We start from the raw sequence: 19847 nt of genomic DNA on the forward strand, positions 1-19847 counted from the left end.
CTCATTTTAATTAAGAAATAAATAATATTCATTATGTTGTTGTTTGTGCGTTTGGAATTGCATCTGTGAGGTAAATATGACTGTATGTGCATTGGTGTGAGACGAGATAATGACGGTCGATGAACACTGAACTCCTCATTATATTGCGTTTTTTTTATATAAAATAGTTTAGTAGACGAGCAGTAGTGGTAGTTTGGTAGTCCTCCCGGGCGCCCAAGGAAGCGATAGCCAGATGTGAAGCAGGACATGAGAGCCAATGGACTCACACAGAATGACGCTATAGAAAGTGGAGTAGATTTAGTCGGAAGGCAGACCCTGGCAATTGCTGGGATTAATAAATGTCAGACAGAAGAATAAGTTTGGTCGACGAGCAAATGAGACACCTCATGGTAAGTGTTACCATCGCCCACAGACAAGTAAATATTAACCATTCCTTACAACATCAATGCGCGAACAACCTTAGGAACTAAGATGTTATGTCCCTTGTGCCTGTTATACTGGTCCACTTACCCTTCAAACGGGAACACAACAATACTGATTTATGTTCTTCCGCGGTAGAGTTTGTGATTAGCTGATCCAGACGGGCTTACACAAAGCACTATAACCAAGCAAAATATATACTACACCAAAAAGTACACGGGAGTACCTCGCTAACTGCCAACTAACTAATGCTAACTTCTAAGCTGCGCACTGCTTCCGAGAATTTCTGACTAAAACCTACATTTATTCTATACCGAGTTGAGCAGAAGAAACACATTCAAACATATATGCAAAATATAAACGGATTTTAAACTATCTTTGAAACTAAATTAACCGATTCCCTATCTGACTCGCGGCCACCACGTGTATTATAAATCGATGATACTTTCGTCTAAGCCAATCACAGGAGGCCTGAAGACAAATAAACAACGTTCACATTTAATTAAAACGACATCATTGGTAGAAATTTTAAAATATTTTGTCTTTTTTGGGTTCACAATGGTTTTAAAGGAAAGGTGCTCGCAACACAAATCGTAGCTTTGTTACATGGATTTTCTTTATACTTAATGAGTAATCTTGTATTAGTCATATTTGAATACTGCGGATCAATGCAGGATTATTGACTCACCATCGTTATTTAATTCACTTCCTTAGTCAAAGTAAACTTTGTAATTACAATTATACACTTAAATAACATTTTGTATGCATCGGGATTGAGGACATTCAGAATCACACATTTTATACATTACATATTTGAAGTAGGTATTTATGTACATTTTTAGTTTATTTATATATTTAAAACTTCGATACTCTATACTCTCTTAATAATTGAATAAATAAATACATATTATTTTTAAATTATGTTATAGTAATTATGTAATATGTTTAATTTTATTATGAATAAAAACAATGAATCGTTCTTTTGTTGCATTCACGCTCTATAACAAAAGTATCCAACTCACTAGGTTTGCCGGAGATCTCTATTTTAATTAATTTTGTGCAATAGAATTAATTTTAGGTACCAACTTTTTGGTACATTATAAAATCTTTTCACTTATGTATAATAAATAAACATTTCTTTGATTTTGAACTTACAGACCGACATTTATTATAATTCATTCGAATAAGTCGTAACTTTGTACAGTTGTTGCAAAAGTTGTTCCTATTCCAATCGATGAAGGAATTAATAAAAATAAACCTCAGATTTACGTATCCATACAATTTTCCCATAGCTCAGCTATATTGTGCACTACTTACAGTTCTTGGTTTATATGTGTTTATTTATAAAACGACACATTTTAACTTAACTACTAATAACCACTTTAATTTTGCTTCCAAATTATCAATAACAGCTTTGACGTTATAAACGCTATTTTTTCGAAAATTGATAATGAATTTCTTATCTCTTCCATTGATTAATCAAGCTCTCGACCAATGATATCGCGTCAATTCGCTGTTAAATGTTGTTTATTTGGCTTTTGTCTTCTTGTTGTTGGAATAGACTACAGTTATATCTGCTATAATTTTCAGGCCGATTTATTTAAGGTTTCGACCAATGATGTCGCTTTAATTCAATGTCAAAGTTGTTTATTTGTCTTAAGACCGCCTGTGATTGGCTTAGACAAAATACCATACACGTGGAGGCGAATCGCATCATATAGATCGTTTCAACTTAGTTTCAGAGATGGTTTTTTAATTAGTTTATATTTCTATATTATTAGTGTCAATATACAATAATACAAAACATACGTTGCTTACCTTCCTTTTTCATGCCGGCCTTGAAACATTTTCTAAGTCTACAGTATCTGCATTGATTTCTTTTGTCCTTATCAACAACGCAATTTCTGCTAAACCTGGAACAGATATATAAATGTTAATATCGGCCCGTTTCATAGATTTATATAAAATTTAAGATGAAAAGACAACGCACTTTGATTAATAACGTAGGCTGTAATGAACACTTGAAAGAACGATCGAGAATACAATATAAAAAAAATATTGAATAAAAGAATATTTTGACGCCTTGTAATTTTTTGTTTTAAATAATACATGTATTTATATAGGTGGACGGGCAAATGGACCACTTGATTCTGAGTGGTCACCATGACCATCGGAATCGAATCGGATCGAATCTTACATCTTTCTATTCACTCGCAGGTATGAAATAAACTCCAAATAAAGTCTTTCATTCGTGCGTACCTGCATGTGTATAAATGATTCTTTCGGACGCTCCGTCTGAAGAAGCCTTTGCAGCCGTCGCATGAAGAGGCTCCGTAATGCTTGCCAGTGGCGCGGTCGCCACATATCGCGCAGTGCTGTGACAACGTCGTGGAACTGGCGGCGCTCGCTTCGCTACTGCTGGTCTCTAGCTGCATGTCACTATCTGCAAATCATATTACATTTATTAAAAAACTATAATTTTTATTATGCATTCTTCCTTTCGGGGAAATGCCGTTGGGTTACTACAATTTGGTTTTGCAGTCAGGCTTCTGTTTGAGCAAATGCTTTGATAATCTTTGTAATTTTATTGAAATAGGGGAGCGATATTATTTATTTTATATAACAGTCTATACTTCATAATAATTTGTTGTAATTTATTAGTTGAGCTATTTTTATTACATACGATTTAATTATATACTTTTTTATTTTGGCAATAGAGATATTTAAATCTCAATCTGAATTAAGTTCCCTTAAATTGCTAAGCTTTAAAGTGTATGTCAGATGGTTATGGTGTAACATCATTGTTTATTTTATTAACTGTTTGCATTTATTATACATGTTTGTTTCCAGCATGAATATTAAACACAGAAATCTTAAAAAAAATCCTATACAAATTAATTCTAGATAAGCCTTCAAGATAATTAGTAAATCGTAGTTAAAAGTCCTATTGCTGGGTTAAGGCATTATTTCTCTTATTATATACTAAGCTAATCATCGAAGGCAAATAGTTTCATTTAACGAAATATTTCTTCACTGCTGAGCACGATAGGAACGATTTAAAATAATAAACGCTAGTTAAAAACATGGTGTTATTAGCCGGCATTTAAACCCTGGGCGATCTCGGCTCCCAAAATAATAAATAAAACGATTTCAATTAAATATCTCAGAGTGCGAACTCTGAAATTATCATGTATAAACATTCGGTTATGGAATAAAATGACCTTATGCTAAGCAAGGTCGGTGTGTGGCAAAGGGATTTCAAAAGTGACGGAAGTGTGTTGATAGATGAAGGACAATGGAGCCAGTTATGTTACGTAATTATTACGAAATTATCATATATATGAGTACCGTTATATAAGCCACTATAGGTCTCTGAGCGAAGAAACGGTTAATTTGGTTTAACGAGGAACAAGCAAAAGTTTAAAAGCCCGCCTACATCAAAATCGCGCTCGGAAAAGTATGACGTATATCTAACTACCGAATTAACTCAAGCGGGGCATTAAGAGCTTCAAATATATATTTTTATAAAATGAGCTGATTAATCTCTATCATTTATCGAATTCGGCACATTAAAAATGTTTTGAAATACGGGACAATATGTCTCTAGGGGGCGCCATTTTAATCAAGAGTAACGTCACTTAGCCTATAACCAGTAGAGCCTTGTCGACTTATGATTAGTAGAATAGTATTTATGTGGAAACAGATGAACATACTTGCATACATACATACTGTCTAAAATAATTAATTTATCCTTCGAAGTCGAGTATAAATAGTCCTTATCCTTTAGAGTAGGGTATCCTCCTACTTGTATAGTTATATATATGGTTGACATAAAAATAATTTACGCAAGCGCGTCGAGGACTTATTTCTTAACCATACATTTTTAAGCTGATAAGGCATGATAATAACAAAAAAAAACATCTATTTTATTAAAATTTGTAACGTTATAAAGTTGATATAGTATCTGTTGGGTGACTATTCCTTTTTTTAAATTGGTAGGTGACGGGCAAATGGGCCAACTGATGGTAAGTGGGCATCATCGTCCATAGATACTGGCGCCCTAAGAAATATTAATCATCCCTTACAGCACCACCAACCTGAAAACTATGATGTTATGTCCCTTATGCCTGTAGTTACATAGAAACACTCAATCATCAAAACGGAACTCAACAATACTGAGTATTGTTGTTTGGCGGTAGAAAATGTGATGAGAGACCAGAGGGACTTGCACAAAGCAAAAAAGTAAACAACTACTGCTAGATTAACAAGAAATATTGCGAATAGTTTTTGTTTATTCATAAAAACTGTATAACATTTATTTACCACCTGGTGTAAGTAGAAAGATATGTACATAACCTATTCCACAAGAGGACAAAAGAAAAATAAACAACATGACACCGAATTCACGCGATATCATTAGTCGAGAGCTTGAATAATCTGTGATATTCATTACGGCGTTTTGAACGTAGACGAAGTTCTAATAGAACTTTAGAAATTAGACTAAAGTGGATGAAAAGTAGCAAAGTCGAATTGTTATAAATAAAGATATACTAATCAGAAATTGTTAGTTGTGTACAATTTAGCAGCGCTGTTACCAATTGCAACTCTTTCTTCTATTGGAATAGGCTATAGAAATAACTCTTGCGTTTAATATTATATTAATATAATTATTTATATAATTAATTATCATCAAATATTTAGGGTTCAGGGCCAGGCTTTATTTAATAACGATATATCTGCAAAAAACGAAAAATGCCTAAAGACAAAGACAACTATAAACTATATTTGTTGCGCAATGAAAATCCATTCAATATCAGATTGACGCACCTACTTTTCGATAAGAATATTTTTTTTTCAGATTTTTATAATATCTCGTATAATCAGTGTCTATCGCCCTAAGCCCTGCCGACTGTTATCAGTGTAATGCGTACTATTTAATTAGATTTTATTTTGAGAGATAATTACTTAATTTGAAGGACTATGTTAAATACTCTTCGCATTTAAATGTTGCCAGGACAACAGATAAATTATATTGTTTATCATTAATTTTTCGTGATTGCAATGTTTCACTTTTTGAGAATATAGTCACGAATGTTTTCCACAATCAAGTCAATCAAGTTAATAGATTTACTTTTGTTGGTCTGCCTTGTACCTACTCTAAGTTTTATTAATAAACTTATATTTATTAACTGGTGTGAAGGTTGTTTGCGTTATATAATTAATTATTCGAATATCAATTAGGAACTTGAATTTCTTACAACTATTATGTCTATATGGTTTTTGTATTAAATCAACTATAATAAATAGGATGTTAATGGCTTAGCTCTTAATTTTTTTTAGCCTTCGTAGTAAATTATTTAGTAAAATTAAAAATAAAATTAATCTGAATGATAATAACAATTAGTCAACGGCCACCAATGACGCAATAAGCATTCAGTATTTATTGGGATTAGTTACGTTGACTTTTTAATATATTAATCTGATCGTTTCTTTTGTTTATTTCATTGATCTCAAATATACCGTCATCAATTTATAACATTCAAACGACTAGTTTTAAAAATTATGACAATACTTATTTGGGAATACCTGCGTATTGTTATTTAAGTGTCTTTGAACTTAGTACTTATTATTTACGTCATACAAATTAATAATAATTTTTCCTTCTGATTTGAATTGAGAAATACTCAATCGAATTATTCCATGTAGGTAATGCGGAAAATCCTATCGGAACTAAATTCAATTGAATTCATACAATTGATATAAAGTTTCATTACATTAACGCCTATTAATGGAATTTTAATATCAGTCTAACGTGTAATGTTGTGCCATAGATTTCTCCAATCACAGGAGGGGAAAAACAAATAAACACTGACCATGAATTTATGCGATATCATTGGTCGAAATCTTAAATTTAAACTATGGTCGTCATTACGGATTCGTGAAAAACTTTCGTTTAGAATTTCGGAGAATTAGTTTTTCGTAACTCTAGAAATTTTATTTTAGTTGAATAAAAGTAGTTAATTGTTACAATGTTTTATTATTAATCAAAAACTGTTTGTAGTCCATTCACAGCACAGCTATTAGCAATTTGCTTGGATTAAATTAAGGATTTGTTTATCTCTGTATTTTGATTGGAATAGTCTGTACTGCCTAACATTAATTACGATATAATTTAAGCGAAATAATTTAAATAAAATATAATGGCTCTGAAGTTTAAATGTTGATACAAGTATTTATTAGTTGATAGGCATTCACCTATTTATATAATCTCAATAAACTCTTAGAATAAACATTAAGATTATACTCATATAAATCCTTTTCGATTTGAGAATGTTTTATAAAATAATGTAATTTATTGTGTGTGAAATAATGCTTATTAATGTTGGATGTAAACACATCTATCATTTAGATAACGATATGATAAGATGTATTTCATTATTTCAGTAATTTGAAAAAATATTACTCAAAACATGTATTTATCTAAATCAGCAATAATATTATGCGATCAAAAATCTATAATATTTTTATCGCAGTTTTATTTAACATTATTATTATTTTTGTAAATCGAATTCAGCGTCGTCTATCTTGCTCATATCTTTTAAACTCCAGTTGCTATGATAAAAATGGAATTATATCAAAAATAAAACGACATTAAGCAAATATGATAAAAACCTTCTAGTTACCTACTTACGCAATTAACATGTGAATGTCTGTGCCACGAACCTGTATTGTAAGTTTGCGTTGTGTTGATGCATTGTGCATCTTCATTAGGCAGTCTAGTCAAGGGCATAGCGTACGGGTGATTGATATGTTTCTCCCACATATACGGTCCCGGCAGCATATATTCCGGTGCTGGGCAATACCTGCCGCAAATATCTTGGGATGCCGCCATCTCACCGAGCACTGGCATCTTCCGGCACACGCCACACAAGTGTAACCACTCTCAACTTTTATCATGCACTGAACGACGGGTCACTATTCGGCGATTGATAGCGCCATTCGATAAACACGATTTAAGTCAGCAGGTAATCGAATTTATTCCAATTAAACACTGGATTAATTGTTATCAGTCGTAACTAGAACTTTTTCGGCCACTATGTGACTTGGACAGTCGCGCAAATATTAGCCAATAACGTTTCCCTGATAAACTTTATTGTTTTTATCGCGCGATATATTCGATGTTTACTTAGGTCAAACGGGTGACCGTTAATAATGATCGACACGACCTTCCTTGAACGCGGCTAAGCGTCAACTAAGTATGTGATGTGGTCACCTAAACTACGTTTTAATTAGTGCAAATCTGCTGAGACTGCAACTGGGGTATTGCATATGAACGGGTCAGTTAATGTCTGGTCAGCGTTGAGGAGTCGCACTGACTCACGCGTTATCGGAAATGCAGCGGATGTGGAGTCGAATGTACGGGTAGCGAGGACTCACTCGGCAGCAGCTGATGAACATTTTTAACCATATAGAGAATGTTATGTTTCCGACCGGATGACTAATTGATTGTCGCGCACATTCGCTTTGTTCCTTTGTCATGTGTTTCGAATTTTATTTAGGTTTTAAAATTATAAACTTTTATCATTTCCATGCAAAAAAATCGCCTGGGTGTATAGCTTCACATATTTAAAATATAAATTATATATCCTCTGCTTAATATGGCGGTTTCGCTTAATGTTATTACTTAAATCCACCAAAAAGTTATATAACGTATTTTAAACTACCCTAACATTCATTCAAATAATCATATGTTCATTTGTGATTCCGGTACGGCAATAGCGAGATAATTACGGTAAGTGATATTTACTTAAACATGTCAATAATACATACGACTAATTAGTAGTGTTGATATTTTCTTTCACAGGAACCAGATATGCCATGTGTCCGTCGAGATAAAACCAGCTCATCAGAATAATTCTGCCTAATAGCCTCTAACTTTTGTGTCGCTGTTTTAATATGAAAACTAGAAGAGTAAAGTAAATGATTTATATTTGTGTATTGTAATAAAAAGAATAGGAGAAAATATTTTTAAATGAAAATGAATGAGAGTAATTCGTATTTGATTACTGGATTTGTATTATATTTTAGTACCGACCGACAGCCGAGTTTTAACACAGAAACTAGGCATATTAAATCTTTTTATAATTTGTTTATCGACAGACTTTTCTTATTATTTCAATTTATTAATGCTTAAGTCTATCAATAAAGGAAACTTACAGGAACACTTAAAGCGTACAGATTTATTAATATATGCAATTACATACTTCTGAATGGGAAGGTAACCGTAGATTTACTGTTATTGTTTACGTATTTAAATAGAATATACACATGTATGTATATTAACACATTTATTTTTATCATTATATTCAAACCAAAATGTTTATTTGAGACTTATCCGTACCACAGATAATAAACGAGCTGGTAAATCTGTAATCATAATGACTTAATTAACGCTATTCAAATAATATAAACAAATGACTAATAATTGTTATGGAAATGTTCATTTTAGTAGATATGTAATTATATATTATATTTACATTTTTAAATAAGTGTTTTGTATTTCGACTTAATTAAGAATCATTTAACTAAATTAATTTATTTAACTACGAATAGAAATACGTCATTGCCTTAATTTTAATTCTCGAACAGTATATAAATTAAAATAAATATTTTTAAAAGGATACATCAAATGCACAAATAATATATGGTTATTTTTTTAAATTATGGGTAGAATGAAGATATTGATAATTATTAATTAAATACAAATTCAAACGGTCATATAAATAAATATAATAATCCAGTCTTTACTGGTTTCAAAGTCAATGGATCTCCTTAGTTTGATCAATACTTGAACAAGTAAGTAAAGTCAATGGAATCTCTAGGAAATTACTGAAATCTGAGTAGAATCATAATATGTGACGTATGTAGCACGAATACTTAAAAAGAAAATGACTACGTAAATGATCTTGATATATTATACAGTAATAATATAATAATACGCTATTCTTAATCTATACTAATATTATAAATGCGAAAGTTCTCTGGTCTGTTACCTCTTCACGCCTAAGCCTATTGGATTAAATCTAGTGTAGAGTCCCGGGGAAAATTATACTACTACTTTTTTCAATTCACCACTCCACAGGGTAAAATTGACGGAGTGTCGGTTTATCTGCTATAGATGAAGTTTTATAAATATCGCGCGAGTTGAGCCGTAAGTTTTAATAGGTAATTAAGTTATCGCTTTTTAAAATTAAGCATTTGATCAGTGTACCGCGTATTCGAAGTATAGTAAAATATTTTGACACCAGCAAAAGTTTTGGTAAATTTTTGATGGAATTCGTTCAAAATTTAGTCGGAACATTTGATCAATACTCACAGTAGTTATATATGAGCTTGTTAAATATAATTTATGAAATACTATCTACCCACATACAGGTGGAAAAGTCTACATAGGATATTTATATTGAAATGCATATTTCGATTATAAATCTATTGATTTAAACGGTGCACGCCAGTAAAGTACCTACTCATCATTACTGTTTCAAACATCTTCAATAATTAATCATCGTCATATTTCAGCCAATTAACTAAACACCTTAATTAACTATGCACCTAAACCACGTGGATCACTCCAGTAGAAACTGTATGAACACCAAAAATGCGTTTGGTATATTTCGAGTTTATCGCTTGCAGACAGACAGACAGACAGCCAGACACGGCGGCGGGAAGTTTGTTTTATTCATAGATAGACGAGGAACAATAAAATAATCCTGCTATATTTAATAACTGAATTTTCTTTATAAAATAAATTATCAGCTCCATCTATATGTTTTTTTTTTAAATATAAATAGACTAAAACAAACAGTTTAGTATTATAACTATAAAAAGTGTTATTAAATTCCGAAATACATAACAGAATACTTAAAGAAGAAGTATACGGGTTACGTTTTTGAATATGGAATCCCCAGGAGATCTAGTATATGGTGTTATGTAATTTTTGAACAGCAACATAGAGCGTGAATAGGCAGCGAGTAAACATCCCGCTATCTCGAGTCAGGTCGGGGGTCAGCAATGTCTTGATACTGGTCGCTTCCACGCATTACCCTCGATTCACAAGATTCCCCCTAATATTCTGTTGACCTAATATATTGTCACAGTGTATCGTCGACGCGCCTATGATTTTGCTTATCAATATTTTTGTTTGACGAGTTACAATACATCTCGTGACAACGAACTGGTATATAAACACTGTTATCGGTAATTTCTTATTCACTAGTGAGCCATTTAAGTGTTCACAAAACGTGTTATAGTTTAACTCGTTACTGTGAAATCATAAATGAGATCACTTTGAAGTATGGATTTTTCTTTAACTAAGACTGAATAAGGAGAGTTTATCGGCTACGCTTGGAATATCAAAATAAAACAAAACATAACCTGATAGTATATATAAACGTAACTTATACTAATACATATTATAAATGCGAAACTGTCTGTTGACACACGGCCAAACCACTGAACTGGATTTGCTAAAATTATTTAGTATAAAGCAAGATTTAACCCCAAGAAACACATAAGCTACTTTTTATGCCCGTCACGCGGGTGAACGCTTTAAACGTTAGGTACTATTTACCCCATGGGTTTAATAAAGTCTAAACTTTCTCCATAAGTGGGCAACCGCAAAAATATTTATTTTGAAATGAAACTGATAGATCTTGGAGGTACGATTAGCGCGTTCTTAAAAAACAAAATAAAAAAACGGATTATTCAGCTTTATACATATCAATAATATATAGCAATAATATAAGCATAGATTAACCGTTGAGAAAAAGGATGCATATCTGAGGATTTAGTGTTTAAATCTGGAGGGGATGTAGATTATTTCAATTTGGAAGTTTTTACACTTTTGTAGAAGTATGCTAGCCGTTGGTCCTGAACCTAAAGACTCTCCAATCTAGTCGGATTGCCATTCCATCGATGAGACGGGGATTATTAAGTTCGCGTTTGTTTGCTTATACAACGTAATATCATATGCAGACGGCTAGACTCCATTGAGAATGGCTGTCGGGGCTAAATTCGGTCATCTTTATTTTAATAGATTACGACACAAAACAATTGAACCATTTGTACATACATATTTTTCACAACGAACAATTAAGAGTTAAAAGCATCTATTACTTATTTACTTAGTATGGATTTCCAACATATATAATATGTACTTAATACTTATATTTAATAAAGTCAACACTAAAGATTTAAAATATGAGTACCTGTTATAGTGCTTTTAATAATATTAAAAAATTGTAACAATATTTGGCGATAGTAGTCATAATAGTGTTTATGATAAAAAAAATTAATTAGATATTGTATAGCTTACAGCTTGTAGGCGATTTGGATATATTTGACATATTTAAATTGTTGAAAATCAAAAAGTAATAGAAAAAAATATATTTGAAATAAAATTAAGTATATATATGAATAAATTTAGAAAATGATACAAAAGTAAGGGCTCCCTGCAATTTGTAAAAAATATTAGATAACTACTAAAATACATAGTTGATTAGTCTAGGGATAATTTGCATTCCGGACCAAACCAAACTGGTAAGTTTACTTTTAATTGCTATGATAATAACCTTATAAAGTTATTCAAAACTGCTTGTAACCTTGTAAGAGCCTACATAAATAAAGTATATTGATTTTTACTATTCCTTTGTCAGTTTTAAAGTAAAACCTCTGACATATCACAAACTCCTTCCGTATTTCGATTATTTCAGTACAAAACTATCAGCTTTTATCGCTGTCAAAATAGTTAACAGATATCCCGCGTATTAATAGTTTAGTAAATCGTTCGTTTCTATTTTATGTGTATCTATGACATGTTTAAATAAATTGGAGATTAGATGATATCTCTGGGCTAGATAACAAAGGGCAGTGACGTGCGTCCCATACACTAACAATCACTTTATCACAATAAGTTCATTGAGTAATCTTATATTAGTTAGTAGTTTATAAAATAGTTGTATATTAGTACATTTAGTTGTATATATTTTTTTATTCGTTTGACTTCTTTACTGTGATTACAAAAAAAAACAACTCGTGTATTTCAAAGAGTCATAATGATGTCTCTGAGACTTTTAATTCTCTCTTAAAAACATGACTACATCCAGTTTATATTTTGTAAATAAAATACAATTTCTTTGGTTTTTAATCCAAATCCAAACACACTTTATTCAAGTACGATTTTACAATCATTTTTGAATTGTCATTTTACAGAACTCTAGTAAAAGTGAAGCTACCGCAGATTCGGAATGTAGATTCTACAGAAACACATAGTTATTTTAGTTAAATACAATTATATAAAATATAAAATAACAAATACCTATTATATGGGTGATCTAGTGTGGAATACCCCTTTTGATTTTGATTAACCAACCACCGAGATGCCCATTTCAGATAAAATACCAAATGAAACATTTTTTTTTAAACAATAAATATACTTATTATACTTATTATTACTTATACTCTTCATATGAAATTTCATCATTTAAACATGTATCATATAATATATTTTAAGGACACCGAGTTACGTATTTATTATTTAGATATAATTAAAGCCCTTAAAACGAAAATAATACATAAGATACGGAAACGTTAAGGTCATTGTGTATAATTTAATCAATTGAAGGTAACCTCATAGAAATGAATGTTTTTTTATTCATGAATGTATCGTATGGTATTGGTGTCTGAAATAAAATATAAAATAAGTGTGAAGTCTTTGACAATTACGAGTATATTACATGTTAACAAACACAGACCAAATATACACGTGTCACTTTTACTTGCTTAAACTTTGGCAGCCTTTGTAACAAATGCCGAACGGCAATTAATCCCATTTTAAGTAAAATATGAGGTATTACAATAAAAATATTTTATTTCGTGTACTATATTTACTGTTGCCAAGGTTGGCAGCTACGTAATTAATGAGGGCGAATTGGTTAATTTAATATTTCTTATTGTCGTCTATGAAAAGTGACTCAGCATGTATTAACCCTTCTTATATATTTTCTGTTTGTGATTTCAGATATTTATTTTAATAATAGTCCGACTATCTCAGAAAACGTATTATCTTAACACCATGTTATGTTAGTTAATTTATACAACTTACAATACCTATAAAAAAATTGTCATTATATTTAAATTTGATTAGAGTGACGTAGAAAACGCACAGATAATGAACACCTATACATATGTAATGATTCAATGACGTATTATTAGACTCAGCCTTGACATCTATGAACAGGTATTGTTTGAGGAAAATGAGTTGATTTTGTAAATACATAAGAAAACAAAAACCGACAATGATCATTCCAAAAAAGTTTATATTATTTTGTAAGCACTTTGTTTTTAATTTTGACTGTTATTCAATATTTTTTAAATAACAACTCTCTTTAAATTTAGAATACATAAGAATCTTTTTTCTACTGAAATCATTTAAAAGGTTTAGGCAGATGGTTTAGAAACAAAACGGCATTGAAAAATAATAATGACTATGAAATTTCAATTTCAATTTCAATTTTTTTTTGCCAATGACAGTAAGCACCAAAACTATATGAAGACAATGCTTTGGAATATGTAATAATGGAACTTACCATTGCTCATCGAGTAGTAAGATCAATTACGCACGATATGATGATACATATAAAGGAGTGCTCTTCACTAACGAATCCTGTTTTTGAGTCAAAATTTTTCAAAGATACCTTTGTAAATGTGGTAAATTGTCAGTAATATAATAGGTATATGACTGCCTGGCCTTAAAATACAAATGGCATTAGGGATTATATTAGGCCTGATATTTTGTCCTACAAGCCGGATATATCTTTTTTTATGATAGTCGACCTACCACTTTTAAAAAATACCTATTTTAAAACAAGTAGTATCTTTTTAAAACCTGACATAAAGAATATTATTCTTATAAAAATTTATTATTCCGACTTAATAACCTTGTTTACACTGCACGATTGCATGCACTTACAAAAAGCCTAATAAAAACCTGTGTCTTTTGTCGTGCACAAGTTGCAGAGAACCGGACTCATAAATATTACACACAACCTATAAAGAACAATACAATATGGCAAACAGACTTTGATAGAAATCTCTTATAATGCACCTCGTAATAGTTTTGGAACAAGATAGAGATGTTAAATTCGAAGTTCTAGAAGCTTCTAGTCAGAAATCTCGATAGTTTTTAGCACGATTTAATGTTTAGAATACATCCGGATAATAATTATTCCAGTACAAATGAGGCCTCAAAAGTGTTTTGTTAAACAAATGTAATTTTACGTTTTATATTGATAACACAATTAACGAAATCTTATGATTAATATATCTTTATTTATAATAAAAACATATGGCACTTGACTACTTTATTATTAATTCCGATAATATTTCGTCGACATTCAAAACGCCATTTTTCGGAAATCCATAGTGAATTTCATAGATTAATCAAGTTCTCTACCAATGATAACACGTCAATTTGCTGTCAAATGTTGTTTAGTTGGCTTAATTCCTGTTATGGTTGGAATAGAGCATAAGTTCTACTTAGTCCTACAATATTAGTTTCACTCGTAATATATTAATATAAATATCTCCATAACCACAGAATTCATTGTACACACATGCTTATATTGGAAAGAGGTAACACTTTTTTATTTTGTATGCAAATGATTAATCTCTGAAAACGATTCTGAATTTTCTTTTACAGATAGGAACGTATAGCCTATTCTAATCAAAATGACGGATAATGAAACCATATGTTTACATATTCAATTCTATTTGTTTCAGTTCGACATATTAATAGTTGTCATCAAATCTATATATTCAGCTATTATTTATTGCAGTAAATTACGTCGACTCGAGATTCTAATTCGGATAAAAAAGTCATATAAACTTTAAAAAAGTAACGTAACAGTTTGAATTGACCCACTACTGGGTTAACGCGTCCTCTGGATTTGAAGAGATGGTTGGAGCTTTTTCTACTTCGCTGATACAATGCGGGGTGGTTGATAAAAACGTGGCAGGTAAAAAATTTACATGAGCAGGTTTCCTCACGAGGTCTTCCTTCACCACCGAGCACTAGATGAATTATGTACACAAATTAATCACATTAAATATTAGTGATGCTTGGATTTGAACCCGTAATCTAGAAGTAGCACAGGTTATATCAGTGATTGCAATATTTTATTACCTGACGACCGAAGCAGAACGGGGTATTGTAATATTAATAGTCTATGTATGTATGTATGTTTGTTTGTTTGTTTGTTCTAGTGTTGCTTGTCATATTTTAACATATAAGGAATTGTTACCATTGTCTTAGATAAGGTTACACTAAATAAAACATTAAATAATAATAAGGTAAGTAACAATAAACTAAATAAATCGAATTCGCTATTGAACGAATGATAATCTATATAAATACAAATGAATGCTTGTATATTTGTCTTCTATGCGGTCCTAAGCCATTCATTCGATTGTGATTAATCTTTTTTTTAAGTATCCGTGGCACATTTATAAAAATAATACTAATTATACTTCGTATTTCAATATAAACCTTTAATGTTCTAGTCCCTTTATTTTCCCCGCGCGAAGCCGGGTTAGACAGCTAGTTTATTAACAATAATGTAACGTGTTTTTTCGTAGCGGGTATGTTCTATTTTCATATTCGTAACGAAGAAATACAGTGGCAACCTATATCAATTTATTTAAGATAAAAAAGAAACATTTTTGTTCACTTTTTGTATGAATTGTCAAACTGATTTCTATTCCTTAGTGACTACAAGTATTATTTGTATTTGCAATAATAATAATATTTGCATCGATTTCATATGAATTGACCACGTTGCGTATAGCCATTGATAATGACTTGCAAAACTCGATGCATCAAAGCTTTTGCTAGTATTCAATGTGTGCGTGCTCTTCAATTACATAGATACGAGAGTCCAAAGTCCATCCGTTAGGTTCAATTTTGCAAAACATTGCAATACTTAATAAACATATTTCATTCTTTGACTTTGTTTGTATATAATTATAATATGATAATAAGTACATATCAAAGCTGAAAAGTCAAATGTGATAGCCCAATTTTTCTTAACGTTTGTCACGTCTACGTGACATCTGGTCTCCTGTTTTATCCAGGACGTCTTTGTCATTCAGTTCACGAATTATCACATCATTTAACAACACGTCGCATATATAGAACATTTGTAATAAAAGGTAGGTAGGAAGACTATCAATAAAATAACGTAACGACCCCCGCGGGAGCATTGGGCTCAGCAATAACATTAAACGCGAATGAAACCGCGCGGAGTGGCAGTATTGTACATATTAGTAACTTCTTTTTATTTAAAACAGAGCTAATAATACTATAAAAATCATTGAATGATTATCATCTTCATCATCATCACCTTTCTTCGAGTTGTAAGGTTCTGAAGTTGTTACTTTTAGGTAATATCGTAATGAAAAAAAACCAACTTTCCTTATTTATTACACCTTATATCTTATACTACATACTGACAGCTGAATTTATGTTTAAATGTTTTATTATTATAGAGGACTTTGTCCGATGAGACATGAAAATTACTTGATATTTATGAAGTAATTAATTATTGTTAAGTTTTTAACTCTTTATTTCTAGAATTGTTCCTAGATTTATTATTAGCAGTTATTTTTTTTTCTAAATTTACCCTGTTCAAAATGTGAAATGATTTGTAAATGACTTATAAATCGTTTCACATTTTGAAAGCTAAATATATTAATTTCTCTGATTTTAAATGAAAGAATTGACAAACATGTTCATACATATATAATTATATATATTGATTGATATTAGATAATGCAAAGCATGCGTTGCAGATGATTACGTTTTTTTATAAACAATTATTCGATAGGATACGCTTCGCTTGCTAATACTATATCAGAAAACTTTGGAAGTAACAAATGTTCCAAGTTTTTTAGTATCGAATGGACGATGTCTGAACACACATACCTCTTACGAAAAATACAAACAATAATTTTCTGTTACATAAATACAATTTATTTATTTTATTTCTAACCCTAATTAATACATCTAGAATGATCCGATGATAACGTATTACGTTGTTATTATGATATATTTTTTTATGGTAGCTCCTATTATATAATGTCATAAAGGGTTAGGGTCTTCAGACTTTCGTTTAAATAAATATAAAAAACATTGCGTTGAGCAAGGGGACTGCAGAACCATGTTTTATGTTTAGCTGTGGTGTTAAATTTAGGAAACTTTCACGAACTTTAAAACGTTCAAATTGCGTTCATTATCTACTTTTAACGTAATTTACGAGTTATTGTCTAAAAACGTTTTCGTAACCAAAACGTCACTAAACAAAAGAATTGCCAAATGAAGTATAGTAATATTTATTTAAACGTTTTATTAAAAAAAAAAAAACAGTTTTCAAAAACAAATATGATTTAAATTTCGTAAGTAACCTAAATATTTTTCTATAGCAACATAATATGTTAAAATCTTATCTCATGTTTGTCTATGCATCTCAAATATGATAAAGATTCAAATAAACATGTTATTAGGAAAAATCTTTTTGTTTAATAATTCATTAATATTCATATTTCGCTATACAGCATTATGTATACTCAAATAAATAAATGTAGTTTTATTTTAAAGCTTTATTATAGTTAGGTTAATAGAACTAAAGTTGGAATAATGATGTCATTATTCCAACGTTAGTTCTATTGCTATTTTTAAGTTTACATTTAGATTGGTTCTCATGCAGAAAAATGTTTCAATTTATTGAAGTTTCATTTGTGTTAAATCTATAAATTAAGAAAGTAGTCATCGTCTTTGTGTTATTTAAGATTGTCATTTAAACATAACTTATTAGATGTCTACTTAACATAATATAACATAAGAGAGCCCAGCTTTGCTATAAATTATGCTATACATATATAAAACACTAAACACCAATTTAAAGGCTTGTAAATATCTGCTTGAATAAAGGAACTTTTTGAGTTACTTCATGGATATTCCACCATGCAGTTCCAATGGGTATTGGGTCGACGTGTGGTAGATTTTCATCTGAAGCATGCTAATTTCATAATGTTATCTTTCACGGTTAAAATAAAATATATAATAAAGAACTAGATTGTGTTCTTTATTATATAAAAATTAAATATTCATATATATATATATATATATATATATATATATATATATATATATATATATATATATATATATATATGAATATTTATGTATATATATATATTTATATTTCATGTCAATTTTTTAGTGATTGTATATTATTTAAGTGACATTATTACTCTTTTTTTTATGATATAGACAGACAGGCAAAGACATTGGCTCGGTGTTCATTCCTTATATCACAAATGCACCACAAACCTTGGGAGCTAAAATGTTATGTCCCTTGTGTCTGTAGTTTCACTGGCTGACTCACCCTTCAAACTAGAATAAAACTAAACTAATTGCTGATTGGAGGTAAAATATATGGTGAGTAGCTGGATCTTACCCATTAGGCTTGCACTAAGCGCCTTGATAATTCTTTGGGAGTTTATTACTATATAATTATCTATAAATTCTCATTTTCATAAGAAAATATGACACTGGTTTATTATTTCAATTTGAGTTACTTTCCTTTCCATATAACCATGTGCTTGTGCTAGGAGTTGAAATAATAATAGCACAAAGAATCAGGATTGCATCAACTTTTAGCTAGGTAATATAATAGTATATAAGGTAAGGTAAATATATAATATAATTATATATTTACCTTAACTTATAAATTGTTCTAAGAAAATAAAATATAGAAAACAATGTGAGATTTTCAATTAAATTGCTCCATATCACTTTGCATTTAATGTATTGTGATCAATTGCTAGTTCTAGTTACAGAGATGCAATTGATACTAATTATTGTGTCCTTAACCATTTCAGCATGCCTCAAAGACTACAATTAATACAAAGTACACGGTAAATATATATAAAACATTGTTCTTACTACTTGCAACATTCCAATTATATTAAATAATAAAGCTGTATTCTTAACAACATAATTAATATATCACAATATTTTAACTCAACTTATAAAGTTCAGTATAGTTTTGTTTATTACTACATGAAATTTTGTAAAATGTTTCATATGTTAGTTAAGAGTAATTTGTGTTGTAACAGTTATAAATAATAATGTCCTACAGATAAATCTTTTGTCCATAGATCTTTACCTTCTGTTAAGATTATTTACCTTACTAATTCCATCTTACTACTAGAGCACAAGTCATTAGATTTACCTTATAATCTTCCCTTGAATTAAGTTAAAGTATAATATTAAGTGAGTTTATTTTAATTTAATATCCAAAAGTAAATCA

General features: G+C 30.3%; 1 protein-coding gene across 6 annotated transcripts in view; it reads right to left on the reverse strand.

The window, feature by feature from the left end:
- Nucleotides 1-19847, reverse strand: part of LOC125070390 (hepatocyte nuclear factor 4-gamma) — a 54522-nt gene that overhangs the window by 6555 nt on the left and 28120 nt on the right. For 2 of the 6 annotated variants that reach the window (XM_047680241.1, XM_047680243.1), the window contains exons 2-3: nt 2680-2863; nt 2230-2333 (exon numbers count right to left, since the gene is read on the reverse strand). In XM_047680241.1, the coding sequence (XP_047536197.1) occupies nt 2230-2333; nt 2680-2863 (288 nt within the window). Of the gene's footprint in view, nt 1-2229; nt 2334-2679; nt 2864-7143; nt 7694-19847 lie in introns of those variants that run through there. The other 4 variants (XM_047680240.1, XM_047680237.1, XM_047680238.1 and 1 more) reach the window with 4 other exon arrangements.

The sequence above is a fragment of the Vanessa atalanta genome, chromosome 17, assembly GCF_905147765.1.
Source record: "Vanessa atalanta chromosome 17, ilVanAtal1.2, whole genome shotgun sequence".
NCBI lineage: Eukaryota > Metazoa > Arthropoda > Insecta > Lepidoptera > Nymphalidae > Vanessa > Vanessa atalanta.